At 32.3% G+C, this 17,553-nt stretch overlaps 1 protein-coding gene across 3 annotated transcripts in view; it reads left to right on the top strand.

The window, feature by feature from the left end:
* Positions 1–16,985, top strand: part of CADM2 (cell adhesion molecule 2) — a 1,037,555-nt gene extending 1,020,570 nt beyond the window's left edge. For all 3 annotated transcript variants that reach the window (XM_036851520.1, XM_036851521.1, XM_036851518.1), the window contains 2 exons: positions 14,988–15,113; positions 15,946–16,985. In XM_036851520.1, coding sequence (XP_036707415.1) covers positions 14,988–15,113; positions 15,946–16,064 — 245 coding nt within the window. In that variant the 3' untranslated portion in view covers positions 16,065–16,985. The remainder of the gene's footprint in view (positions 1–14,987; positions 15,114–15,945) is intronic.
* The last annotated feature ends 568 nt before the right edge of the window (positions 16,986–17,553 follow it).

The raw sequence follows: 17,553 nt of genomic DNA, 5'->3' as shown, positions 1-17,553 counted from the left end.
CACATCTTCTTTATCCATTCATCTGATGATGGACACTTAGGTTGCTTCCATGTCCTGGCTATTGTAAATAGAGCTGCAATGAACATTTTGGTACATGACTCTTTTTGAATTATGGTTTTCTCAGGGTATATGCCCAATAGTGGGATTGCTGGGTCGTATGGTAGTTCTATTTTTAGTTTTTTAAGGAACCTCCATACTGCTCTCCATAGTGGCTGTATCAATTTACATTCCCACCAACAGTGCAAGAGTGTTCCCTTTTCTCCACACCCTCTCCAGCATTTATTGTTTCTAGATTTTTTGATGATGGCCATTCTGACCGGTGTGAGATGATATCTCACTGTAGTTTTGATTTGCATTTCTCTAATGATTAATGATGTTGAGCATTCTTTCATGTGTTTGTTGGCAATCTGTATATATTGCTGTTGTTTTCTTGATGTGTTATCTTGCAAGGCAGTTTGAACTCTTGGTGAATGACAGATTGTAGTAAAGAATGCAGAAAAAGTGATATTATATGGAGGTAAGAGAAAGGGGGAAGAAGGGAATGAAACAACACTCCATTTATTAATAGAAACAGAAACAATTATGCTGAATTTGGAAAAATGATTATGACTACATTAGGTCTCTAGTCACATTAGAATATGACTTATCTAGGGTTATATATTTAATGATATTTATGAGGGACTTAATCTCTTCCTCTCAATTGCATGTGTATTGCTTAAGTAGAGGAAAGATGTAAGTCTCTGTCATTAAAATTCTAAGACATTCTTAGGTATTAGGTACCACTTTAAAAACATTTTAGAAACCTACTCTTATGACCATAAGACATAATTTAGAATATAGAGTACAGGTATTTTAATGTCACCATTTAAATTTTTCATCAGTTTCGTTTAAATGACCTTAATGAATGCATCTCAGAGTTTTCAGTTAGGTCTTTTCATTTGTATGCTTGGACTACAAAGTGCTGTGTAATAATTGTTAAAATGAATAATTACCTTTTATGCATAACAGGAATTTAGGCCCACTGCTTTTTAACAATGATGTAGGACAAAATTTTACATACAATCATACTTCATATTAACTTGTAAGGGCAGAATTATTTTATAGGCATAGCTGCTACTCATTAATATTTAAGTCAATTTTCTCTAAAGAATTTGTTACAGGTTTAGTTAGTTGCATTTTGCATACTTATTTCTTAAAATAAAAATAATCAGTCCATTAATTCATAAAATATGCAAATGTCATGTATGCTTAAACTGAAAGTATTATCATAACTTAAGCATGCTATGTTTTGTACAAACTTTCTTTTCATTCATTTTGGGAACAATGGAGCTTACTTCATACTCACAAACATGAAAACAACTATTTCTGTCATTATATCAGTGTCCAGATCTGCAGGCTAACAATCTGATTATCAAATTATTAATGATGGTGAGGATATAGCAACTCCTGACAGATATAAAATATATAAATTATGTACAATGGAACCAGTTCTCTAAGAGTTAACTACACTGAGGTTTTACAGTAATATTTTTCTCAGAATTCATGTTAGAAGAAATTACTAAATTTGATACAGCCTTCTTGCAAAGTTCTCCCTATATTTGGGTAAGTAAATCTACTCAATAGATCTAAGAATAATAAGTGACATTCTGAATTGCTTTCTATAATATAGCATTTGAGATATCTGAGTACATTTTTTACTATAACTCACCAATTAAGAGACTGAATTTTTCTTCTAAGTCAATAATTTAAACTCTAAACACATTTCTCTACAGTACCTTTTGGGTCTAAGTAGATCTATTTGTGATCTTGCCAAATCTAGCCACCATTTACAACTTTTGCCATTTTGGAAAATAAATTCTGTATTATGGGGTGAGGAGGAAACTCAATGATTCTTGGTCTTTGACACTTCTCTTCCAATTTCCTCATGGAGTGAGCTCAGAAGAGAACACAACACAGAGCGAAGAATCTCGAGAAAGGAATCCCTTTGAAACTTGGGAAAGTTGTTCACTACAGCATTTCTGTTTAGGCATCCATAAGTCAGGCAGCTAATTTTCAATACATATTAGTCATGATATATCCTCTTGATAGCACTTCTCCTCTTGTGAAAATACTTTCATACCAGTCTAATTCAGCTTGCCTTAGGTTCTGTTTTCAGTTTGGAGCTTGATCCCTAAGTTATAATGAAAAAAGCATTTATTAAACATTTGCTATAAAATCTACTAAATTTGGTATAAGACTAGTAACTATGTGGTAAGATTGACTTATGGATAAAATTAGTTAATATTTATTTAATAAATTTAAAGTAATAATGCTTTTAATAAATATTAATGAGGTATTGTATGTGTTGTATGTGACCTTTGTATGTGTTACCTCATATGATTCACACAAAAGTTCTGTGTGACTCATATTACTATTATCCTGTGTTATGTATGTTATATATGAAGCAGAGAGGTTTAATAACATATTGGTCACACAACTAGTGTATAAAGGACCAATAAGGGAAAAATATGAGAGGTTTACTTTCTACTTGAACATGACTTTCTATATTAAAAAAATAAGGTAAGATTCCAGTAAGCTTAAGATTTTAATATTTAAAATATGCACAAGCCTTTCCCAATGGTATGTGATGGTCTCTCCTAAATGGTGAATATAGAGGACATGTACATCATATTTTTCTGAATATATTCATTATTGTAACTGGGGAACTGGTTCCATGACTATTCATAGTGGTTTTAAAAACTTATATGAATGCAGTCAATATGACTATTATAATTATCACCAGAATAATCAATTCAAAAACAATAACACAAGGCATTTTGACAGAATTGACTATTGATATTGATAGTACACACTTTAGAGCTGACTGGTTTAGAAGGGAAATTGTTTAGCAGCAATGGTATTATGTTTCTAGTGTATTGGCTTATAAAAAAAAAACATGTTTATACATGTTTAATCCTTCCCCACCATTTTAAATGTTTATTCTTCCATCCCAATTATTCATGCATATGGATAGACATCATAAACAATTGGTACAGAATAAACTTTTTAGAATAATGTTGAGCATTATATTCCCACTATCAAACATTTATTCTTTATATTTTCTAAGTATTTAAAAAGTAAATCTTTCATGTTAGTGTTATTTCCTCTGGAAGTGTATTTAATGTAATTATTATCAGGTCAGCTGCCTTTTTTTTTTGCAGTTTAGTTTAAGAAGATATGTGCTTTAGTCAAGATTTTACTCTTCTGCAGAAATCATTGTGTATAATTTATTTAACCTCTAGTCTGCTTAAAAATACTTTAATTCATCCTCTTAAATTTACAGAGTACATTGCCAAAATAGACATATGGAAATGTCATATACTAGTCATTTGTCTTCCTTCTTAATGGTTGCTCCCATTTATTTATTTTTTGTGTGTAGGCTGAGACCAGTGATGTGCAAAGAGTTAGGTATTGTTGACATTGATGGCAAAACAGTTCCAAGGTAGAAAGATGTAGGCAACAGAATAAAAAATAGCAGCTTTTACAGATCACATAAATATAAAAGAAATTGGACACTGTAGAATGAATTTGAGTATATTTTTTCCCAAAAAAAACCAACATAAAAGTACAGAATATGAGGTTTTTTTTAAACAGTCTCTAACCTTATAAAGCTATTATTTTCCTCACATCCTATTTACTGAGCACCTATGAGAAATGACTTATATGCACAGATTCCATATTAACTGATTTTAACAATAACTCTTTGAGGAAGGCAGAGCACATATATATACTTATTTATAGATGTAAAAACAAACTCTTAGGTCAAACTTATAGTTCTGAGTCTCATACTATTTCAGATCTTCTTTGATCTTAAGAGAAACTACTGTTTAATGCAAGTAAGTTACACTGTGTGTCACATGCCTGATGGATAATATCATAATATTTGTTGCTTGGAGTTTTCCAAGCAACAAATAACCCCACATATACCCCAAAACTTACGTTATTCTCACTTTGATCACTTAGATAACCTTACAAACCATTCCTCTCCTTCACGTCCCTCATGTTCTCACACAGGTAATCTTCTGGCAGGTTCTCTCCCCTTTTGGGTATCAGTGCTAAAAGAAGTGAAACATTTTGTGAAAGGCCCTGGTCCTAATAGCTATATTACTCTGCTGGTTGAGAGTCCTCTCTGGATTCTTAAAATTCTTAAGAGCTGAAAAATTTCCTCATTTGAGGTAGTCAAGGAAATACTATCCTGGGTTCACCAGAGAAAGAAAGATCAATGAAGTGAAGAGATTATGCTAGAACCTACTTCATCCAAAAGTGAACACTTGTGGAGAAAGTTTCTACTTAAATTTTTGTTCTCAAGGACAAATGAAGTATCTTATTCAAGAATATATTTTGTTTGGGCTTAGCACATTATTAACTATTTATAAATACAAGTTAATAAAGTCAGTTGTTATGTAATTGGGACACCTATAAGTCATAACAAATGATGAGCAGATCTTGAGGGGGTAATTCTCAGAAGAGGAAATCTGTAGCTCAATGCATGAAATTAGTGTAGGATGTAGCAACACCTCACTTCTGTACATCTGACAGTCATACTTTGCTTGATGAAACATTTTATAAATTGATTATATCTCTAAGCTAAAAAACCTTGAAACGCCAAATTCAAAACGAAGCAAACAAAACAGTGACTTTATAATTATTGTCAAAATCTTTCTGAGTAGGAAGTCTATGTGCTATTAATACACAGAAATGTGTCATGGCATTTGTTGTTTATGTGCTTGGTATGCAAAGAAATTTATGGTACAATAAATACATTTTTGAGAGGAAAGGATAAGTGTTAAGCTTGCTGGGATTTTTTCTTATTATTGAAAACCTATTGTATGATGTAGCATTAATTTAGAACCCTTGGATTTAGAGTCTGAGTACACATTGTTTATAGTAAAAAAGTATGTGTAAATCACTATACGTACACAAAGAACAATATATTTTCATGTTTTCTAACCTTTAGAGATTGGTCTTACGTGTTTTTGTCAGAAACAGTAATTGTACATAAAATTAAAAGATAACAGATGACCTTTGAGTGAATATGGCGACATTTCTCTCCAGGGACTTTGCCAATGTCATATACTGTCAAAGGACAGTTTATTTTTCTCCATAAATTATGTATAACTATTTCTAATGTTTTAACCATAGTGACCCTCTTTCTGAAGCATTATTCTATTTAAAGAGGGGAAAGTAGAATCTTAAATACATAAAAATATTATAATTTCATGTTAGAATCAAATTATCCAAAACATTAGGTACAAATCTGGATGAGTCATTTTTACTTAGCAATAATTTCTAAAATATTTAGATATTAACAGTATTATTATATTTAAACAAATAATTTAATACCATGAAGGAGTAGCCATCCATTGCTCAGCAGAGCAAACTGGTATCTAAAGAACCCAGTTCTGGCTGGAATTCAGTATAAGAATTGAATATTATCCATTCACTCACTCAACTTGCTTGGTTCTAAGAACTGTGTAAAAGTGCTGTTCCAGCTATATTACAAGTGTAAGACACAACTTTCATCTTCAAGAAGACATATCTTTGGGGGAAGATAAAACTAAGGCAAGTGAATTAATTCAAGAGAAAAAACTTCTGAATGAAATAATTCATGGTTGATTGACATGGAGAGACTGCTCACTGTTATTTGGGTTTCGCATACCCAGAGAGAAGGAAGAATGTCTTACTGGAAGAAGAAACAGCACCAGCAGGGAGGTCATTTACCATGGAGGGGCATTGAATTCCTCTTCATGACAGAAGAAAAGAGAATACAATTATGTGAAAAGATAAAACGCTAGAAAAAATTACCTCAACAAATTCTTGTTCTCAAAATAGGAATCATCTGACACATATTTAAAACTGATTTTCATGAATATTTTTAAAGCTTTTCAAAAATTAATCCCAAAAGTTGCTTAGGCAAGCTGTTCCAGAGTTTATCAATCTTTTTATTAGTAATAACTATGATTTTTTAAGTCAACACTTTATAGGCACTGAATAAAATAAGCCATTTGTAATACAGAAACTAGCATAGATTACTTAATAAATTATTCTCTCATTTAATCCTCACCCATCATCAGACTCCCACAAGATTCATTTGATCCCATCTCATGTTATGCAAATCTTCTGCTATTCATATCCCCCCAACTTTCAAATATTCAGACACTTAGAATGCTTCACCATTGTTATTACACAGAGTAAAATTCCTAAAGGAGTCTTTTTAAAAATTGAAAAAGAAAACCGATATCTTTCTACATAGAAGTTTATACTTTCCAACTTCTTTTCCCTCATATAACTAACATTTAGATAGTGCTTACATTACAGTGTGTCAGACATTCTTCAAAGCCCTTTATACGGTAGCACATTTAGTCTTTGACAATCCTGGAAAATAAGAAGTATTCACATTCTAAAGGTGAGAGGGTTAAGAAACTTGCCCAAAGTCAACCTGATAGTAGTAAGTTGTTTAAGGTTTAGTATAAACAATTTGTAAGTCCAGGATTTTGTGAGCAATTTCTTCTACTTGAAAAACTTTCACTGACTTCTCTGCTTCATTCTACCACTTTCCTTCTATTTATGTACAACATAATACAACATAGTTTCACCCCAATACTGATTTCATCTGGTGTTCATGACATCATTCACTGCATCTTAACCACTGTGAAACACTGATGTGTGAGCAGAGAGAGGGCAAGTGTTTGCAGTGTAACTCACTGCAGCAGCTATACAACACACAACTCAGCTGAAGGTAACTCATGTAAAGAAATTGATCTGTGCAGTCTTGAGTGTTCTGTTTGTATGCAGGCCATTGGCTGGGGATAAGTATGTATTATCCAGACTTCCCCAAATCTATTTTCCATTGCCTTAAATTTTCACATATTTCAAGTGAGATAATACATGAAAAAGATCATACTCTAGTTTCTGTATGTCAGTTCAGGTTGTAACAAAATGCCATAGACCAAGTTACTTAAATAACAAAAATTTAGTTTTCACAGTTCTGGAGTCTGGAAGACCAAGATCAGGGTGTCAGCATGGTCAGATTCTGGTAAAAGCTCTCTTCCTGGTTTGCAGACAGCTGCCTTCAAACTGTGTCCTCAAAATGGCAGATAGAGAGATTGAGAGAGAGAGAGAGGGAGAAGCAGCTAGCTCTCTGGTATCTTTTCTTATAAGGGCACTAATCTCATCATGAGGGCCCCCACCATCATGACCTCATTTAAACCTAGTTTTCTCCCAAAGGCCCCATCTCCAAATACCATCACATTTGGGGTTAGAGCTTCAACATATGAATTTTGAGGGAGACAAAATTCAGTCCAGAGCAGTTTCTTACTGCTTTTCTTTTTCTTTTTTTTAAAAAAAATCCTATTTCCAAAGTCTTAAATATCCTATATTAGTACATTCCCAGCAAAGAGATAGGAAATTAACTAGAATTGCTAAATATCACTTGATTGTGATGCAGAATAACTTTTAGGAAAACTAAACTTGAAAAACTATCTATGCTCTCTAAAGGTGATAATTGCAGTTTTACACTTATTTTTGTGAGTTTAATTTCATAATTTTTGAAACATTTTATTGCTAAACTGAAATTTCTCCACGAGTTTTAAATCACTTCTAAAATATATATAATGTATTAACATAAACTCCAAAATGAATGCAGAATATCAGTATAAGTGGCTTTATTGTTTAAGTGTCTGTTATCATGTACTCCAGTATTATATTTTGTTTAAATTTATTCTACTCTGCTCTTGATTATTTGTCTTGACATTCCATGACTCTGATGGTTGTTACTAGGGAACTACACTTGGTGTCTTTTGCATAAGAAGCACTTGCTTCTCTTCAGTAATTCATCTTTTTCTATTCATTCCAGCTTTTCCAACTCTTCTATTTTTCAATATTTAATTTAATTCTACTCCTGAACTCTGCTATTTAAATTGTTTTGTAGATAGTTTTTATTAGATTTTAGTAAAAAAAAAAAAAAGTAAAAATTTCTTAACCTCACAAATAGGTGAATTAACATGTTTGTTATAGTGCATGTCCTTAGAGATTTATCATTTTTAAAAATTATAATTAATAATCCAAATTTGGCTTTCAAAACATTTATTTTAATATTTAAGGACAATCATTTTCTTTTAAAAATGATCTCAGAAACTAATTTTAAAATATTTACATAAAATGATTTTCATTCCAGTTCTTACCAAACATTTTATTAAAATGAGAAATCATATATAATAAAATACTTATTGTAAAATAATTTTAAACTTGGATTAAAAACTGTGCAGTGTTTTTGATTTCTCCCTGCTTTGACCCTAGAAAGTTAGATATTCTTTCTTTAGAGTTTTCACTTCTCATTTATGGGGACAAAACATGATAGACTAGACACTTGATGGTAGAAATCCCCAGTGATGATTTCAGAGATAGAATTATATAATTTAGTACTTCTCCATGTTAAGATTTTTAAATAAAACTATACTTTAAGGTTATTTTCTACTCTTCTAAATATCAGAAATTACTAATCCTATATATTTTTATGTAACATGATTTTCTCTTCAGAGTCCTTTATTGAAAGTCCAGTAACCCTAACTGAAAGATGTTATGCTCAGAAAGACTTTTTTTGTTTTTTTGTTTGTTTCTTTGTTTTTTCTTGGCTGCACTGCACGGTTTGTGGGATCTTAGTTCCCCAATCAGGGATCGAACCCTGCAGTGGAAGCGTAGAGTCCTAACCACTGGACTGCCAGGGAATTCCCCCTCAGAAAGCTTTAATTCCACAATATTCATGTTTTATGCATTGTCAAGTACAAAAGATTTCTAATATATTGCCAAATCTATTGGAATTTACTCACTCCCGTATTAACAGGCTAACTCCAGCAAGACTTGGGCTAATGCTTGATGATGAATAATGGCCTTTAAAGACACATGATGTATTTATCTGAATGATAATGCAGACTCAGCCATATGTAAAGAAACTTCGGAAGGCTGCACTTCATTTTTTTTTTTTTTAGCTTTTTTTTTTTTAACATCTTTATTGGAGTATAATTGCTTTACAATGGTGTGTTAGTTTCTGCTTTATAACAAAGTGAATCAGCTATACATACACATATATCCCCATATCTCTTCCCTCTTGCGTCTCCCTCCCTCCCACCCTCCCTATCCCACCCCTCTAGGTGGTCACAAAACACCGAGCTGATCTCTCTGTGCTATGCGGCTGCTTCCCACTAGCTATCGGTTTTACATTTGGTAGTGTATATATGTCCATGCCACTCTCTCACTTTGTCCCAGCTTACCCTTCCCCCTCCCCGTGAAAAACAAATACCGTATGCTAACTCATATATATGGAATGCACTTCATCTTTTTATTGCTATGACAGTAGGAAAGGGATGAGAGAAAGGGTGTATGAGGGACCCCCACTGGGACTTAGCCATTTAAATTATGTATAATATTATCTCTTCATTGTTCAAGTGATCCTTATCTGATCCTCAATCTCAGTCACTTGTTTTAGATGCTAAGAATAGAAATTAATTAAGGACAGATTTTAGTTCTAAAAGTTATGGGGGGAAAATAAAATGTGTAACCAAAAATGTTAGTTTAAAAAAATACATTTACAAGTAGGCATGCAAAGGAGCATCCTCTAAAACCACATTATCTTTGAAATCTTAAAAATCCTAGGACTATATGTTGACTTATTTTTCTGATGAGATGAAGGCTAAAGGTTGAAATCTTTCCTTTATAAATTATAAAAGTGTATGCAGAACATTCATGATTAGGGTCAAATAAATATAAATGTTACGGATTGTTTTCTTGAAAGTAGTATGTATATATATAAATGCATTTGAAACCAGTGAAAATATATTCAATAATGAACATGATAAATTTAATTTATCTAAAACAAATTCTAACAGATCAATTTGTCTTTGTATAAGTTGTACAAAAAAGGGGGACGGACTGCATATTATGTGAGACTCTACTATGAAAGTGAAGATTTTAGTCAAAGTATACGAAATCAATGAAATCTTTCACCAAGAGTGATCTACATCTCAAGTGTCTTTCTCCAATCCATCCACTATGTACAGATATCCTATGATTCATATATCAGTTACAAAAATAGTTTCTGTAGCTACATTGGTCTGCAGCATTATAACTGAGCAGGAATGAACACCAGCCTCAGAAAAGAGAATCTGTCTTCAAAACATCTCAACATTAAGAGTGAAAATAAGAAAAGAAAATGTAAGGATGTATAAATAGAATTTAAAAATTCAATTTGCATCCAATGGAAAAAGGTTTGCAATAAAAGAAGAGAAATAATATATACTCACCAAGAAAAACCATTTTTTCTGGATATTTAAATGGAATTATTATACTAAAATGAGGAAAATATTATCAAACTATCACTTTTTATTGTCAATCATATAAAACTGTTTAAAATATCTACTAAGTAAGAACAGAGTGAGATTAAACAGAGAGTGTAGTTAAACCAAAGTCATAATCAGTAACAAAACTCTTTAGGAAGAAATAAAAAGGAAAATCTATGATAGAAAATCAAATCATCTAAACGGATGGTAGGTAAACTTGGGAAATATAACTAAAACAAAATGTAATTTAGTAAAATGATTATAAAAATAGGAAAGAAAGAATGACATATATGCAACATGAAATATGGAGTTGCTACCAGTGCATAATTGGATTTTCTAAGAAAGAAAATGGAAAGAAGAACAGTTGTTAATCAAAAGTAGAGTAGGAAAAAAGAATTCTTAAGCCAAAAAACAAACGAACTTAATCTGAATTTAATAAAAAAGTAGGTTTACAAATGAAGTCAAATTCTGACTAGAGACAAACTACAAAATATATTCAGCTAAAATATCAAAATATAATGGAGGAAAAGAACGAATATTCTGATAGCAATCATGCAGAAAATGTAGGTCATTTAGAAAATTGAATTATTTCAGATTTATCTTGAAGTAGAAGGAGGCAAACAAATCCAAATGATTTCAGATTTATTTGGTAGGAAAGGGAGGCAAAACAAATTGTCAAAACACTGACAAATTGTCTTGTATTATTATTAATTCAAAAAGATAAAAACCCGGAATTCTTTAGCCAGTTGAGTGTTTATTCACAATAAAATAATACTCAGATATTCAAGGTTGAAGGATGTTGTTATCATGAAATTTTCTTTTGACAAGATGTGTGCTTCATATGATCAAGGGATGATGATATGAATATCTTTACTATCTAATTTTAGATAAGGAGAAGCTGTAAAAGGAACTCTAGATATTGAGATGAGTAAAGAGACCAAACAATGTCAAAAGGAGGATGGTGGCTAGTCCATTTAAATTTTTGATGCATTTCTGAGATCATCAAAATCAGGACAAAATTGTCATTATTGTTAACAAAGCACTAATTAGAGCAGTAGAAAAAAGAAAATATAAAACTAAGGAAGTTTGACAGTCAGGAAATAAAAATGAAAAATATGATCTTGACAAGTACTAGATATAATGCTTTATAAAACAGAGTACAAAATATGAATGGAATAAAGAAAAATGAGTCATAAAGTTTAATGAAAAAGTAAGAATATTTTAAAATACTAAAATGTTTCAAAATATTAAATATTAAAAAGATTATTTTAATGGGAAATAGGATTAATGAAAATATGTAGGTCCTATATCAGAAAACTACACAATTTACTAAAAGACACTAAAGATTTAAATAATTGAAGTGTCATACCATTATCCTGGAAAATGCACTATATAAAAGAAAGCTATCTGTAAATTAGTACAATTCCAATAAGCAATCTGTTGTATTTTTGTTTCTTGCAAAAATATTCTGAACCTGATCTAAGACTTCTCTACCAATGCAGTAAAATGATTTTTAAAACTAAAATATTAGCCTAGGATTGCATATATAGACCCCTCACATGGAATAGACTAGAATATGCAGAAACACATAAAATGGGTAGACATTTAGTTTATGGTGACAAAAATATTGATGAAAGAAACAATGTGGGAGACAACGGTCTGTCACAGAAGAATTAAAGTCATACTTTATGCTTTAGCCTCAAATCATAGACCAAAATACATTTTAGATAGATTAAAATAAAATAATAAAAGTGTTAGATGACAACAGAAATCTATATGTGTATAATCTTATGATAACAAAAGCATTTCAAATCAGGATCCACAAGTCAGACATCATAACACAAAACTTTGATAGATTTGATTACATAAAATAGTAAGACTTATCTATGGCTGAAAAGACCCGAAATGAAGGATATATAAAAAGAAATTGCTAAAAAATGTTCATCTTTTTATGGAGAGAGCTGTTAAAACAGAAATTTTGAATGGAAAAATGGTCAGGCTGCGTAAATAGGCATTCCAAAATTGATGCATTAATATGGGAAATAGTATTTAGACACATTTATGTTAACTTATAATTTACTAACACAAAATATTTAACGCTTTTCAATATTAGATTGACAATTTTTCTTTTAATTATAGTATCTGCTGGTAATACTATATGGGAACTCTGGGGCAGTTGGTGGAGGATGAATTTGTACAGTGCAATATAATTTGGCAATATTTATCAAAAGTATTTTAAAAATGTTTGTATCCTCTGATCCAGCAATACTACTTCTCAGAATTTACCTTCAGGAAATGACAGGTACAGATGTACAAACAAGAGTGATTTTTCAGCTCCCAAAAAGAGTGCTCAGTTCTGAGAGATAATCAGCAAATAAAATGGATATAATTTATGACTATCTGTATTTGGGAACTTGAGCAGGAGGTGGAATTTGAAACTGATTCTAAATTATCTAAGCTAGGAATAGGAATAGGGAATTCAGAGGCATGGCAGATTTATTTTTTGCTCCTTTTTTTTTTTTTTGAGATGGCCTGACCCATTCTTGTAGTTCTCTTATTTTCAACTTGCATCTCCTGAGATCACTCGGGAAGGTTACATGTGGGAGACATTTACTGGCTGGGCTTTCTTTCAGTTGTCTAGAACACAACTCACATGGTTAACATTCAACTGCCAGTGAAGCTGGTAAATGTCTAGCTCTGTTCACTGAAAGAATAGGAAACAAATTTGTTATTAGCTAGAAATTTCTGCCCCAATATAGCCTTCTGATCACCAAATATTTTTACACCTTCTTTTTCTCCCATCAACCATTGCTAAACCCTGTCCAAAGAGATAACCTCAAGTCCCATCAAGCCACTGTATCCAACTCAAAGACCAAGATCCTCAAATATGCACAGTTCTCTTCATCATCTCTGGATATGTTAGTCCAGGGACAAATGAACCAAAACACAAGTTTCAATGCTCTTCTCCATCCCATACACAAAACACAATGATAGAACAGATTCAGGAAAAGCACTCCTTTAGATAAAGGCTCTCTTTTGGAAATAGAGGAAAAATGGGAAATACTTGGGTAGTCACTGATGCATAATAATTATGAAAATATGCCAGAGTGGCATGAAAAGTTCCCTCTGCCTTGGCAGTAGTTATAGTTCTATGAAGAAACTAGATTCTCTTCTGTTCATTCTTTTTTGCTTCTTCCAATTCTACCTTACAGGAAGTTCAACCTTGTCAGTCATACTCTGTGGCCACATCAGAAGTGGGTGTTTGGTAATATGCCCTCTATGGGGACTACACAGCTTTTATAGGCCACTTCTTGCTTTCACCAAGTTTGGGAGTCCAGAGGTTGTTTGATGTTTCAATTGTCAGACTTTTCTTTCTTTTTCTTTTCTTTTCTAACTAGGTATATGCTTCTTTGGCACAATAGTTCCATTAAAAACACAGTAGACTCCTAATCTATTTGTCAGATTCTTGTGCCTGTAACCACACTTTAAGACTTTCTGAAAGTGGAATTGCCAGGCCTAATTTATTTGACTTTCTCTAAATCTCTCTTGTAGGCTATAAGCAGCTCCCGTGAAGTTATGCACGCAATGGACTTTGGAGGATAGGCGGTACACTTAACCTGACTTTTGCCATAGGGCTGAGCCTTAGTGCATTTTGTTGCTCAGAACCTCAGTTTTATCTCTTATTGTGCAACTTTTATAAATAGTTGATTTTCCAAACTTTTGAGTGCTCAAAATGTGGGGCTTTCTTTGATCTTTTCATTTCTGCTTGAAAACTGGCCATCCTCTACTGGTCTCAGCTCTTTCCTATAATATCTTACTAAAGGCAGAATGTAAAAGTGTACTATTAATCTAATCTTTCCAACCACTTCCTTCAAAGTTACAAGTGCAACAGGCACTTAATCCTCAATGTTGAATATTCATCTTCCTCCTTCTATCAATAACACAACACAGTTTGTAAACCCCCTTCTCCTTGAAGTATGATCTTCCCTTTGATCAACTAATGTGTACTCTCCAGGATCTCTTCCTACCCCACTTTTCTCTCCTTCTCAGTCTACTCTGCTGGACACACTTCTTTCAGACTTTAAATATGGGAGCTTCTCAGGTTTCAATTTTCAGACTTCTTCTCTCTATCTAGACTCTCTTCCTTGGGGAGTTCATCAGTTTCCTTAGCTTTAAATAATATTTATATAATGGTAAATACCAAGTTATAATCTCTAACCCCAGCGTTTCCTATGACATAATTGTATTTTTTAAATGGTATAGTTGTATTTGTCACATTAAAAATACACACACACATATTTTCAGGTGGAGAAGAGGAGAAAGAAAAGGCATGTAACTATACAAAATCATATATGTGTATTTGTTTATCCTGTTTCCCCCTTAAAATGTAAACTCAGTGGCAACAGTAATTTATATGTCAAATGTTATATTCTACAACATTTTGTACATTATAGGCACATAATAAATATTTGTTGACTAGATGATTGGTGTAATACACATTAATAAAATTTTATTTTAATGTGCTAGTTTTCAACATAACTCATTCTAATGAAGATATATATTCTATGTCTAAATAACACACTAACTAGGACAATATTTTTCTCTGTTTTCTAGATCCCAATGCTCTGGCTGGCCAGACTGGCCCTGATCATGCTCTTATAGGAGGAATTGTGGCTGTAGTTGTATTTGTCACTCTGTGTTCTATATTTTTGCTTGGACGGTATCTGGCAAGACATAAAGGTAGGTTATATTTAATAAAGCATTCTTAAGTTTGGCAAAAAAATTCTAAAGACTAGCTTCATGAAATATTATGTGAGTGCGTGTGTGTGTGTATGTGCGTGTGTGTGTGTGTGAGAGAGAGAGAGAGATGAGGGGTGAAAGAGAGAGATCTAAATACTAAGTTATTTCAGAGAATTCTTGATTATTTTACTCAACGTTAAAGCTGGATTGGCTATCAAAATAATACTTAACCAGTAGCCAAAAGTCACAGAGTAAATCATTAGCTCAGAAAAAAAAAAAAAAATGGAAGCAAGTTTGTAATTTATCTCTAGGACTGAAATTCAACTCTAACATTAATCATTTGGTAATGTTTCTATTTGTAAGTTTATGGACACACATGTGGCCATATTAGTGAGGAAAATATGTGATTTTTCACAATGGGCTAGGTAGCAAACTATTGATATAATCTACTTTTAAATGGAGTTACCAAAATAAATGGTGACACGTTTGATGTGATCATTATCAACATCTTAACAAAGGGCCCTGATTGCTACAGCTGCATGGATCACATGGTCTGAAGCCATCATTAAAGAAATCAAAGTACTCATTACCCATTCCAGTTTGGCTGTTGCCACTAGTTAACCTGACCACAGCTTCATCTACAACATATACTAGAAAACTGAAAGAAAGTGTGCAACTTTAGAAGGGTGAATTGTGTGGTTTCTTACTCCTCAGAATATGTTTCAACATATAAGAAATCTGGCATAAGTTTCTTCCTAAATGAATATACCTTTAATACTGGCTATTTTACCAGTCTGACAGAACTAACATATTTTTCTTCCAATACCCACAGGAACATATTTAACAAATGAAGCTAAAGGAGCTGAAGATGCACCAGATGCTGACACAGCCATTATCAATGCTGAGGGCAGCCAAGTCAATGCTGAAGAGAAAAAAGAATACTTCATTTAAGATGCAGGCTGAGATTCTGAATTTTACTTACCGGGCTGGCTGCTGGAGAAAACTGGCTATCATCTTTCAGAATTCATTTCTATCATCTTCTGCTACCTTTATTAACTTCCATACCGTACTGCTATCAGTAGCCAGTGTATACCAACAATCAGCTGTCGAAAGCATCATTCTTTAATTACTGTACCATCCATAATGCAGGACATTTCTTACTGCCTAAATTCCACACCATTGCTCTTTTAACATACAGTGCTTGAATATACAGCCTTAACAATGTTAATCATCTCCTTGGATCATGATATTGAATTGTTTTTATACATTGAAAAAAATGTATGCAGAGGTTTTTTTCCCCCTCATTTTTTGTCCCCTTTAAATCAAAGACCTTGTCAGTTTACCATTGGACAGCTTTCACAAGTAACAGGATTAGGTAAAGACCTAATGTGCTTAAGTTCAATCAGATGTTAGAGGTTTACGATGTTTTCTACATGTCTATATTCAAAGACATGTTTTGGAAGCATATGCCCTAAGAAACACAAACTGAAAAAAACTACTGTAGTATAGATTCTGGAGTGTTTGAGATTGTACTGGTAAAGCTGTATCAATTCGCTATTTAAAAATTTAGTATTTGATACAGGAGCCATGTATGTGGATTGCAATCAGGACATGCTATCTTATATAATTATATAGATCTTACCATTAGGTTATTTTAGCTTCATATACCAATAAACTGTTACAAACATTTTACTGTTTTGGGAATCACAAAGATTTCATTCATTTCTCTAATTTGATTCTGTGATTTATTTGCTCCACAAAGACTCACCTGCCTAAACAAAATTGAAATATCCATAGGGCACAATTTTGAGACATTTTAGTATCTGTATATAGTGCATATAATAAATCCAATTAAACATTATTTGATACATATTTAACTTTTTTGGCTGTAGGTAATTCAGTCATGAGTAAGCATTTTCTAATGTCCATTATATCCCTTTAGATATTACTTAAACCAATATTATAAGTAGGTAACATGTATTAGTATTTTTGTCTGTATGTCCTAGCACTGTTCAACAACAAATTTTTCTAGTTCTTGTTAATTTTTATTTGTTATACAATGGAAGCACAATGTTATAAGGAAAGGTAATTTTAAGCTAACAACCAGTGCACAGCCTCAGGTTTTAAATTACAACCACAGTTGAATAATAATCTAAAAATAAACTCTTAGTTTGCTAAAAATTTTCAAATTTTAATTTGGCAGTTCCAGAGCTGCTTACCTATGTTGGTTTGCCAAAAAGAAGTGTTTAAGATATGTTTTCTGTATAAATGAACTAATTCTTTATATTAAATTCCTGTCTATGCATTTTGTGAGGTACAAACTTATGAAACAGTGAGTGATAGAGAATTTCTGCCATGCTTTTAACTCCAAGGTGAGAGTCTCTTTCTCTGGATTATTTCTGAAATTTTGGTGTATTTAACCATTAAGAAATGCTGTATT

The sequence above is a fragment of the Balaenoptera musculus genome, chromosome 4 (genome assembly GCF_009873245.2).
Source record: "Balaenoptera musculus isolate JJ_BM4_2016_0621 chromosome 4, mBalMus1.pri.v3, whole genome shotgun sequence".
Taxonomy (NCBI): Eukaryota; Metazoa; Chordata; class Mammalia; order Artiodactyla; family Balaenopteridae; genus Balaenoptera; species Balaenoptera musculus.
Note: the sequence above shows the minus strand (reverse complement) of the source record. Positions and strands in the feature narration are given on the sequence as shown.